The sequence below is a fragment of the Sceloporus occidentalis genome, unplaced genomic scaffold (assembly GCF_023333645.1).
Source record: "Sceloporus occidentalis isolate IW3139 unplaced genomic scaffold, rSceOcc1.0.p SCAF_6, whole genome shotgun sequence".
Taxonomy (NCBI): Eukaryota; Metazoa; Chordata; class Lepidosauria; order Squamata; family Phrynosomatidae; genus Sceloporus; species Sceloporus occidentalis.
In genome coordinates, this window is record NW_028316986.1 from 28,176,021 (window position 1) to 28,188,505 (window position 12,485).

Genomic DNA, 12,485 nt, shown 5'->3' on the forward strand with positions numbered 1-12,485 from the left:
GGAAAATGTAATTTAAACCAGTGATATAAACTGGCTTTTTCTAAGTGAAACCTGGGAGTTCAAAGATAAGAGTGTCCCACACCTGAAACACCTTGTTTCAGAACCTTTCACCAGTATCAACACTGGTAATAGGTTTCCACTTGTGAAGCTTTCATTGGTACAGTATGAGACTATTTGTTCACACAGTCACGTTTTTCTGCTGGTGGAGCCTTTCTCTAGCAGTCAAAATCAGTGAAAGGGTGCCTCCATCCATTCTTAAGCAACTCGTGTGTGCTAGTTAGAACTGGACTTTGAAATCATGAACCAAATTGACTTGATTTAATCAGCTCACTTTATCTATCAAATTTAAAGACATAGCCATGTTATGTATCAATAAGCAAAGGGATCTTTTAGCACCTTTGAGACTTCATTGGATCAGATAAAGTAGACCCAGTCCATGAAAGTTTATGCTACAAACATCTTTCGCTCAGTTAGTCTCAAAGGTTCTACAAGAGCCTTTTATCTAGAAAGTCTTCCAGCTTCTAGGAAGGGATTGTTGTATAGTGGGGCTATTTCTTAGGATTAGCAACAAGGAATATCGACATTGTAATGCATGCCCTACAGTAAATGAAAATCCTTCATGCACAGTGTTTGAATCATAATGTTACTTGGGTGGAGAAACACAGAATAAGGATACACCTGCTTTCAACTAGATTTATTTGATATGTACATAATTTATTTGATCAATATGTGTGTTAAAAATGTGATTTCTCTTCTGATCCTCAGGATTTCATGTCTTCTGTCTGTAGTATACTATTTGGAGCTCTGTTTCCAGGTTCATCCCATCCAACCAGATTTACAGCGCTGACTCTTTTGGGAATAATAAGTGAAATCTTTCCTATTTTAGATGGTAGGTTCTTTGGAAAATAGGGGAGGGAAGGTGCTGTACATAGAGAGTACCATATGATCCATTTATTCCTTCTGTTCGTTTGTTTCTGATGTGAATGGGTAGAGCTCAGCACTCCTGAGTAACCCAGTTTGATAGTCTTACCCTTGTTACAGGTCAAGACAATTCTGTAGCCCTGCAAAATTTTGAGTATCTTTGTATATAAGTATTGTCAGTTAATAACATTAAAAAAAGTAGTCATAGCCCATCCAGTATGAATGTACACATGTATGTGTATGATATTGTGTATGTATAATATCATGTATCATACATATGTATGTGTATAATATCAATAAGAGTTTAGGGAAAACCCATTAATATAACCATAATCCAAGTTTATGTTCCAGGTACAGAGGCAGAAGAAGAAGAAATGGAAAAATTTTATGCTGGAGTCCAGGAGGAAACTGATCATGCACTAAAAGAGAACTTCTTTTTAATCATAGGCTATTGAAATGAAAATGTAGAAAACAAAGGAGAATGAAAGATTGTAGGAAAATTTGGCCTGGAATCAAGAAAAGAAGCAGGAGAGTGACTGATCAAATTTTATTAGGTCAAAAATCAAGACTTGGAGGAAGGAGGTGTAAAAATTAGAAGAAGAAATACCAACAATCTAAGGTCCAAAACATACTGCAGAAATAATCCAGTTTGAAACTGGTTTAACTGCCTGGCTCAGTGCTAGGCAATTCTGGGAACTGTAGTTTTGTGAGACATTAAGTCTTCTCTGTCAGAGTATTCTGGTGCTGTAATAAATCATAGAATCATAGAGCTGGAAGAGACCGCAAGGGCCATCCAGTCCAATCCCCTGCCATGCAGGAAATCCAGATCAAAGCATCCCCGACAGATGGCCATCCAGCCTCTGTTTGAAGACCTCCAAGGAGGGAGACTCCACTACACTCCGAGGAAGTGTGTTCCACGGTCAAACAGCCCTTACTGTCTGGAAGTTCCTCCTAATGTTGAGGTGGAATCTCTTTTCCTGCAGCTTGCATCCATTGCTCCGGGTCCTAGTCTCTGGAGCTGCAGAAAACAAGCTTGCTCCCTCCTCAATATGACATCCCTTCAAATATTTAAACAGGACTATCATATAATAATAAAATTTTATTTTTATACTGCTTTTCCGCGATGATCAAAGCGGTGTACAGAAAATGCAATAAAAACAACAATACAGAATAAAAATTTCAATAAAAATATAGCAATAACACTATATTAAAACATTACATTAAACAAATAAAACCAGTTACCCCAAATCAAAGCCAGCTGAATTGTTAATCCATGATGCCAGTACATATAGGGGGAAGCCACATAGGAGTGTTGCAGACCGCCGCTTTGCGGCGGTCTGCCGGCGCTGTTGTTTGCTCCGCGAGGGAGCCGCAGCAGCCAAACCGCGCGACTCCCTCGTGGAGCAAAAAAAAAAGCTCCAAAATGGAGCTTCTTCCTGCGGTGCGGTTATGATGCTGCGAGGCGCCAATGGCGCACTCGCTACGTCATAAGCGCTGTGCAATGTGCGGACGCACAGCGTCCGCTACGTCAATATGGCGGCGGCCATGTGGAACGGCCGCCACCATATTATACGTATTGACTACGTACTAGGGTTAGGGGGGTGCGGAAGCACCGCCCCTTCCTAACCCTAATACGTAGTCAATACGTATTTTATGGCGGTTTGTAACCCGCCATAGTATCAAGGGACATGGGGGAAAGCCTGGTGGGAAAAAAAAAGGTTTTAAGCTTCTTTTTGAACAAATCCAGGGAAGTGATGGAACGGAGCTCATCGGGAAGAGTGTTCCAAATTTTAGGGGCCGAGATGGAGAAGGCCCTTTGTGAGGTTGACGCATATCTCGCAGTTGGAACCCTCAACAAGTTCTTCCCGGCTGACCTGAGTGTGCAGGGCGGATTATATGGGGAGAGGCGGTCCTCCAAGTAGCCTGGGCCCAAGCCATTTAGGGCTTTATAGGTAATAACCAACACCTTGTATTGTGCCCGGAAGCGAATGGGCAGCCAATGTAGATCTTGCAGAACAGGAGTTATATGGTCGGTCCTAGAACATCCAGCGACCAATCTTGCTTCCATATTCTGCACTAATTGAAGCTTCTGGGTTTGGTACAAGGGTTGCCCCATGTAGAGCGCATTGCAGAAATCCAATCGAGAGGTTACCAGAGCATGTACCACCTTTTCAAGGTCCCCCCCGGCCCAGATAGGGTCACAGCTGGCGTATCAGCCGAAGCTGATAACAGGCGCTTCTGACCGTCACATCCACTTGAGATGTCAATTGGAGCGACGAGTCCAGAAGCACTCCCAAGCTGCGAACTGAGTCCTTCAGGAGCGTGACGCCATTCAGGACAGGTGGACAAATTTCACTACCCGGACCCGGAGAGCCTATCACAAGTACTTCCGTTTTCTCTGGATTCAGACTGAGTTTGTTTTCCCTCATCCAGCCCATTACTGACTCCAAGCAGGCATTTATAGGAGAGATGCCATCCCTAGTCACTGCAACAGTCGGAGACACAGAGAAACATATTTGGGTGTCATCAGCGTACTGATAACACCGCGCCCCGTGTCTCTGGATGATCTCTCCCAGTGGTTTCATGTAAATGTTAAATAGCATGGGGGACAAAATAGCTCCTTGAGGGACACCAGATGTAAGCTCCCTCTTATCGGAGCAAGAGTCCCCCAGCTGCACCATCTGGAATCTACCCGAGAGGTAGGAACAGAACCAGTGGAGCACAGTGCCCCCGATGCCTAACTCCCTCAGGCGTTCCAGAAGGATACCATGGTCAATGGTATTGAAAGCTGCTGAGATGTCCAAAAGCACTAACAGGGACATGCTACCCCCATCCATGCCCAGACGGAGATCATCGACTAAGGCGACTATGGCAGTCTTAACTCCATAGCCCGCCCAGAAGCCAGTTTGAAATCATCCTCAGGTTGAGCACCCTTTGCCTTTTCTGAGAAGAGTATAATGGAGCAGAGGACAGAATAGGGGAATTTCAGCTCAAAATAAGTAAAGAGATAGTACAATTTCCAGAATTTCCTAGCACTGTCCCAGGGCACTTAAAGTGGTCTCAAACTGGATTATTTCTGCAATGTGTTTTGGACCTAAAATATGCAGATGACACCATAGTACTGGCATAAAATAGCAAACACTTGAAACCATTACTGAAGAAAGTCAAGGAAGAAAATGCAAAGGCAGTTTTACCATTCAGTATTAAGAAAACAAGAATAATGACCACAGATGATTTACATAACTTTAAAACAGGTAATGAGGACATTGAAATAGTTCAAGATTTTCCATACCTTGGCTCAGTTATCAATCAGAATGGAGACAGCAGTCAAGAAATCAGAAGGAGACTGGGACTTAGAAGGGCAGCTATGAAGGAGCTAGACAAGATCTTGAAGTGTAAAGATATATACTGTAATTGAATACTAAAGTTAGAATTGTTCATGCCACTTTATTTCCAATTTCTATGTATGATCATGAATGCTGGACAGTGAAGTCTGATAGGAAGAAAACTAATTTGAAATTAGGTACTGGAAAAGAATTCTATAGATATCCTGGATTGCTAGCATTATAAATAAATGAGTTATAGAGGAAATTAAGCCTGTGTATGACTAAACTGCGAGACTGTTATAGTTTGGACACATAATGAGAAGGCATAAACTCATTAGAAAAAAGAATAATGCTTGGTAAGGTAGAAGCAGTAGGAAAATAGGAAGCCTGCATTCCAGATGGATAGATTTAAGCAAGGAAGCCATGGTCCTCAGTCTGCAAAATCTGTGTAGTTCTGTTGATGATAGGGTGGCTTGGAGGTTGCTTATTGTTATGGTCACCATGTTGAAATAGGCTTGATGGCAGTTAACAATAAATGTGTGTTTTACTGTGTACTTTTTTAAAGGCATACATTTAGCATTAACCTAGGCCTCAATGTAGCCTTTTAGATTAGAAAACAGTGGAAAAGATATGTAGGTGCTCTTCACAGTGAGTGCGGCATATCTGTGGATTTCTTTTTAATGTTTGTGAATCTGCATAGAACACAAAACAATTGTATCAAAATATGAGGAAGGAATTCCACCTAAATGTTAGGAACAATGTATTTACTATACGGGCTGCTTGACCGTGGAATAAATTGCCCTGGAGGGTGGTGGACCCTCCTTCTTTGGAGGTCTTTAAACAGAGATTGGATGGGCTTCTTTCAGGAGTGCTTGAGTTGTGTGTTCCTGCATAGCAAGGAGTTGGATTAGATGGACCTTGTGACCACTTCCAATTCTAAGATGCTATGTTTCTATGTATCTAAGTGAGAAGTCAGGAAAACTATATAGGGCAAACCTATTCAGATGCCTGTTTTATGTTGTACATTGGGCCTCTAGTATCCACTGGGGTTTGGTTCCAGGACCCTCCATGGATAACTAAATTTGTGGATGCTCAATTCCCATTAAATGCAGTGATGCAGTAAAATGGTAACCCTTATATAAACTGGCAATATAAAGGTTTGTTTTTTGGAATTTATATTTTTTTAAAAAATTCAAACCGTGGATGCTTGAATGTGTGGATAAAAAATATGTGGATACCAAGGGCTGACTGTACTTGGATTTTTGTTAATGTAAAGTCACTTGTAAGAGGAAGGTTTCTTTCTTTTTTTCTTTCTTTGTTGTGGGTCATACTGCTGCTGTGATAATATACTAACTTCAGGTTTCCTGCATGGTAAGTAAACTCTGGATGCACAGCTCATAACAAAGAGTGGAACAATACATGGCCCAGATCAAAACTTCCACGTTCATGTTGTTTTTACTTAGCTGCTCTGTATTCATTCATTTATTTTTTTGGATATACCAAGTCTCTCTTCTTTGTAATTCCAACCAATAAGTCTATATCCTGCAAAATTGTAAAAGACAAAAATCTACTGTCCAAAACTATCTCTGCCCTATTGAAATCAAATATTTAAATTATTATTATTATTATTAACCTTTATTTATGAAGCGCTGTAAATTTACACAGCGCTGTACATACAATCTTTTAGTTAGATGATTCCCTGCCCTCGGGCTTACAATCTAAAAAGACATGACACAGAAGGAGAAGGGAGTGGTGGAGGGAAAGGGTAAGAGGTCCAGCAGTTCCTCTCTACCTCCAAGGCCTGGACCAAGGCAGATGGACTGGAGGGAGGGGGAGGCTTCATAATGGATGGTTAATCATCTTCCAGGGAAAATACATACTCTCAAGTAGGATAATACATATACAGTACATAGCAATACAGGAAATGGTTTGATAAACAGGCACCAAAAGAACATCAAACAGTAAGCGACAATTATGCAATGCCTGGGAACGCTTCTCTGAACAGGATGGTTTTCAATTCCGTTTTGAAGCTGGTAAAAGAAGTGATGGCTCTTGCTTGTGGGGGAAGAAGGTTCCAGGAGTGAGGGGCAGCGAGTGAAAAGGGGCGAATCCGGGATGGGGCAGAGGAAATCCTGGGCTGAGACAGCAGACCTTGACTACTAGAACGGAGGGCCCGAGTGGAAAGGTGAGGAGAAAGAAGGTCTGATAAGTAGGGAGGGGCCAGTCCATGGAGGGCTTTAAACGTGGACAGCAGGAGCTTATACTGAATGCGGAAAGGGAGGGGGAGCCAGTGAAGGGATGCCAACACAGGAGAGATGTGGTCAGAGTGGTGGGTGGAAGTGATAATGTGTGCAGCTGAATGCTGAACAGAGATTAAAGGACGGAGGTGAGAAAGAGGAAGCCCAGCCAGGAGGACATTACAGTAATCAAGTCGTGAGACCACTAGGGCATGGACCAGGATCTTGGCAGTAGAGGCGGAGAGATATGGTTGGATTTTGGCAATATTGTATAAAAAGAATCTACAAGCCTTGGCTGTGGTCTGGATCTGAGGGATACACGACAGAGAAGAGTCAAAGATAAAACCAAGACTGCGGGCTTGCTGGACTGGTTGAATAGAAATGTTGTCCACAGAGACAGAAAAGGAGTGTTGAAGGATGGGCTTAGGAGGAAAGACAAGAAGCTCCGTCTTGGACATGTTGAGCTTCAAACACCGATGGCACATCCACTGCGAGACAGCTGTGAGGCAAGACGAAACTTGCTGTTCAAGCCTTGGAGAAAGGTCAGGGGCGGAAAGATACAGCTGGGTGTCATCGGCATACAGATGGTAGGAAAAGCCAAAAGAGCTGATGAGTTTTCCTAAGGACAGTGTGTAGAGAGAAAACAGAAGGGAACCCAGAACAGAGCCCTGGGGAACTCCAACAGATAAGGGAACAGGAGATGAAGTCTGACCACCTGCAACTACTGCAAAAGATCTGCCAGACAAGTAAGATCTAAACCAGTCGAGAACAGAGTCTGAGAAGATCAGAGAGGATATCAACTAGAAGACAGTGATGAACGGTGTCAAAGGCTGCAGACAGATCAAGAAGGATGAGAACAGAGTAAAGGCCATTAGCCTTGGCCTGTAAAAGGTCATTCGAGATCTTGGTGAGAGCTGTCTCTGTAGAATGCCTTGGGCGGAAGCCAGTCTGAAAGGGATCGAGGATGGAATTGGCTTCAAGAAACTCAAGACAGCGCAAATAGACAACCCGTTCCAAAACCTTAGAAAGAAAGGGAAGAAGAGAAATCGGACGATAGCTAGACAAGGAGGAGGGGTCAAGAGAAGGTTTTTTCAGAATTGGGGAAATGAGAGCATGTTTGAAATCCGACGGGAAGGCGCCTGTAGAGAGACAGAGATTGAAGATATGGAGAAGCGAGGGCAGAAAGGAGGGAGCTATAGAGATTATATCCTGATATTATATAATCAAGGACTAAATATCTGTGAATCAAGTATAGAGAAGCAATTCTCATTCAGTTGTAGAGTCACTATAGGTTCTGTTGTTTGTGTCCATTGACCATCCTGGCTGAAGAGAGTGCAATCCAGTAACATCTGCATGAGCACAGAATCCCTGTCCCTGCTGTGATGTAAAATGTTGAATCTAAAAAGTCATCTTTCAAGTCAATAATGTTTGCGTATTGGTTGTCTTTTTAAAAACAGGACAAAGCCAGGAATTATTTCAGATTTCTCAAGAAGTTGATCCTGCTCATGTTCAAAGTCTAGTCCATTGTTTTGCCAGCACTTTCGAGGAGGTAAAGATTTTGGCATTTGATCTTCTGATGAAGCTTCATCCAGCGCTGCCTTATTTTCAGGTACAGACACAATTATACTTGAGTCCTGTGCAAAGAGAGAGGTGGGGTATGAATAAGAGAGAGAGAGAGGGAATTAATATATACATACTGTTTTCAAAACAACAAATAAAACTGTAATATTAAAAGAGAGAGAATAATAGTTATTTGTCCTGCAAAACAGATTGATTTTGAATTTTGTAGTGTTGACTTGCTGAGTGTTTCAAATCTTGAAACAAAGCTTAGCTCAGATATGACAGCAAAAGATGGCTGCCTTAATGATTGTTCTGCCCTTTTCATGTACGTAATACTCTTGTAGCATTTAGAGCAACATTAGAACTGTCAGTATTTAAAGGGTTCATGTAGCACCTTTGAAATTAACTGAGAGAAAGAAGTTGGTAGCATAAGCTTTCATAGACTTAAGGGCCTGAACAGACAGGCCAAAATAAAGCTGCTTCAGGTCACTTTGGAAGTGTGCTGTTTAAATGACGCATGAGTCTAGACTTTAGGAGAGCAGATTTCAGTAAACTTAGAGAAGTATTGAGGGTGATCCCATGGTCAGAAATACTAAAAGAGAAGGGAGTTCAGACCGGATGGGAGTTTCTCAAAAGAGAGATACTGAAGGCACAATTTCAAACAGTTCCAGTGAGAAAGAAAAATGGGAGGTGTCTCAAGAAACCAGGATGGATGACTAAGGAACTTTCAACCGAGCTAAGTTTGAAACGGAACATGTATAAGAAATGGAAAAAGGGGGAACTCACAAAAAAGGAATTCAAAGAAATAGCAGGCATGTGTAGGGGTAAAGTCAGAAAAGCTAAAGCGCAGAATGAACTCAGGCTTGCTAGAGAGGTTAAGAACAACAAAAAGGGCTTTTTTGGATATGTCCGCAGCAAAAGGAAGAAGAAGGAAACGATAGGGCCACTGCGTGGAGAAGATGGCAAAATGCTAACAGAAGACAGAGAAAAGGCAGAATTACTCAACACCTTCTTTGCCTCAGTCTTCTCAGAAAAGGCAAAGGGTGCTCAACCTGAAGATAATGGAGCAGAGGACAGAACAGGGGAATTTCAGCACAGAATAAGTAAAGAGATAGTAGAGGAATACCTTGTTAATCTAAATGAATATAAGTCTCCAGGACCAGATGAACTACATCCAAGAGTAGTAAAAGAACTGGCAAATGTAATATCGGAGCCATTGGCAATAATCTTTGAGAACTCCTGGAGAACAAGAGAAGTCCCAGCAGACTGGAGGAGGGCAAACGTTGTCCCCATCTTCAAAAAGGGGAAAAAAGAGGATCCCAACAATTATCATCCAGTCAGTCTGACATCAATACCAGGAAAGATTCTAGAGCAGATCATTAAATAGAGAGTCTGTGAACATTTAGAAAGCAATGCCATAATCACAAAAAGTCAACATGGGTTTCAGAGAAACAAGTCATGCCAGACAAATCTGATCTCTTTCTTTGATAAAATTACCAGCTTGGTAGATGAAGGGAATGCTGTGGATATAGTATATCTTGATTTCAGTAAGGCCTTTGACAAGGTTTCCCATGATATTCTTGCAAACAAGCTTGTAAAATGTGGGCTAGACAAAGTAACTGTTAAATGGATCTGTAATTGGTTGACCGGCCGAACCCAAAGGGTGCTCAACAATGGCTCTTTTTCCTCCTGGAGGAAAGTGACCAGTGGGGTCCCACAGGGCTCTGTCCTGGGCCCAGTGTTATTCAACATCTTTATCAATGACCTGGATGACAGAATTGGGAGCACACTTATCAAATTTGCAGATGACACCAAATTAGGAGGAATAGTTAATACTCCAGAGGACAGGACCAACATTCAAAATGATCTGAATAGACTAGAAAGCTGGGCCAAAGCTAACAAAATGAAATTCAACACAGAGAAATGTAAGGTCAAAAAAATGGGCAAAAAAATGAAATGCACAGATATAGGATGGGAGACACATTGCTGAATGAAAGTACATGTGAAAGAGATCTAGGAGTCCAAGTAGACCAGAAGTTGAACATGAGTCAACAGTGTGATGTGGCAGCTAAAAAGGCCAATGCAATTCTAGGCTGCATCAATAAAAGTATAGTGTCTAGATCAAGAGAAGTAATAGTGCCACTGTATTCTGCTCTGGTCAGGCCCCACCTGGAATATTGTGTCCAGTTCTGGGCACCACAATTCAAAAAGGACATTGAGAAACTGGAGCATGTCCAGAGGAGGGCGACTAAAATGGTGAAAGGTCTGGAAACTTGTCCTATGAGGAACGACTCAGGGAGCTGGGGATGTTTAGCCTGGAGAAGAGAAGGTTAAGAGGTGATATGATAGCCCTGTTTAAATATTTGAAAGGAAGTCACATTGAGGAGGGAGCAAGCTTGTTTTCTGCTGCTCCAGAGAACAGGACCCGGAACAATGGATGCAAGCTACAGGAAAAGAGATTCCACCTCAACATTAGGAAGAACTTCCTGACAGTAAGGGCTGTTCGACAGTGGAACAAACTCCCCCGGAGTGTAGTGGAGTCTCCTTCCTTGGAGGTCTTTAAGCAGAGGCTAGATGGCCATCTGTTGGGGATGCTTTGATTTGGATTTCCTGCATGGCAGGGGGTTGGACTGGATGGCCCTTGTGGTCTCTTCCAACTCTATGATTCTATGAGTCCTAAGAGGCCAGAATCCATGCTAAAACCACTCTCCAGTCCTAAGGACTGGAGCGCAGCTTTGGTGCAGTTTCTGGCCTCTTAAGATGTGTGTGTCATTTAAATAGCATACCTTCAAAGTGACCCAAAGCAACTTTATTTTGGCCTGTCTGTTCGGGCCCTTAAGTCTAAATCTTATGCTACCAATTTCTTTCTTTGATTTAACCTCAAATGTGCTACAAGATCCCTTTGTATACCGATAGACGATCTGGCTGTGTCTTTTAATTAGAAACTGTCAGGAAAGGGCAAGGAACACAAATTGATGTTAGTGTATTGGAGGATAACTTTTCTTTGTGGGCCAATTAGAATGGAGTTGACATGTGATAGGGAGGGAGCTGCACAACCACCATTTTCCCAAATAGGGTTGTTCTTCCTTCTGTGTACAGTGGGCCCTATCCTTATGCGGGGGATTCGTTCCAGACCCTCCCGCCTAAGGGAAAATCCGCATATGCTTGCGCCCCATAGGAAACAATGGGGTGCGTGCACGCAGTGGTGATGTGGTGCGCACAGGCACGCATGCCATTGTTTTTATCATCACACGGCTTCTGCATAAGCAGGAAGCCGCATACAGCGTGTCTACATATGGAGCGGGCGCACTGTACTGTTTTTGCCTCTAGATTGGAGATTGTGGTGGCAGCACTCAGGATTTATTTGATTTCTTCATTGTGCTGATTCCTTCGTCATGTCTTCGAGCCAACACACATCTAATAATTTGGATATTGAAATCTATTATGGTTCTTGTTCGAGCTAAATTCTTTCTATGAGACTTAGAATCATATAGTTTCTCTGATCCTAGATAATAGTAATATTTGCTTTCTAGTAGTTATCAAAAAGAAGAGTGGGTTAGAACATCTATCTGTACTTTAATAATAATAATAATAATAATAAGTACATAGTAAATAACAATAACAATCAAATAACAGCAAATCGCACTAGCAATAAATAGCAACAAAAATACATAGCAGTTCACAACAACAACAAAATAACAGTAACAACATGCTTGTAATTAAAACTGTTAGACTTTTCTTTCTTCATATTTTAGGATCCTGAAAAATTGCAGCCATTGTTTGAAGTAGCAATGCAACTCAGCAAAAGTACTAAACCCTATGACTGTGTAACTGCCTCCTATTTACTAAACTTCTTAATACATCAGAAAAATCTGCCAAAGATCAACTTTAAGAATGATCTGTTTCTGAAAACATTTCATCTTGATGTGAATTTGTCTGCTGACCCAGTGGAAGGGAATACGTTGACTGGTTAGTATTAAGTAGCAGAAAAGCTGTTTTGTTTTCTTTTGTTGTAAATCTTAATTATACAGTCAGCCCTTCACATTTGCGGAATTGGGATTTGCAAATTTGGTTATTCGTGATCTGAGCATGAGCCTGGCCCATCTTCGCCTCCCATGCCTGGGACAGCTGGCTACAGCTGTCTCAGGCATCAGAGGAGGAGGTGGGTGGGGCTTATGTAATTTGCAAATTTTCCACATTCATGGAGTTCTGGTTACCCTAATCCCCACGGAGCGCTGACTGTACAGTCAGCCCTCCCCATAGGCAGGCTTGCCTTCTGCAGTTTTGAGCTTACACGAAAGGCAAGCCTCAGCAGAAATAATGGGATGCGTACCCGCCCCGCACACACTGCACACTGCCACAAATACGTGCCCCATTATTTTTTATGGGGCTTGAGCATACGCTCTTTTCCCCATAGCCGGGGGGAATCTGGAACAGATCT

General features: G+C 42.2%; 1 protein-coding gene across 1 annotated transcript in view; it reads left to right on the forward strand.

Moving 5' to 3' along the window:
- Nucleotides 1–12,485, forward strand: part of THADA (THADA armadillo repeat containing) — a 203,073-nt gene that overhangs the window by 26,042 nt on the left and 164,546 nt on the right. Inside the window, exons 15-17 of the mRNA XM_089529183.1 lie at nt 766–889; nt 7,942–8,093; nt 11,800–12,013. Coding sequence (XP_089385309.1) covers nt 766–889; nt 7,942–8,093; nt 11,800–12,013 — 490 coding nt within the window. The remainder of the gene's footprint in view (nt 1–765; nt 890–7,941; nt 8,094–11,799; nt 12,014–12,485) is intronic.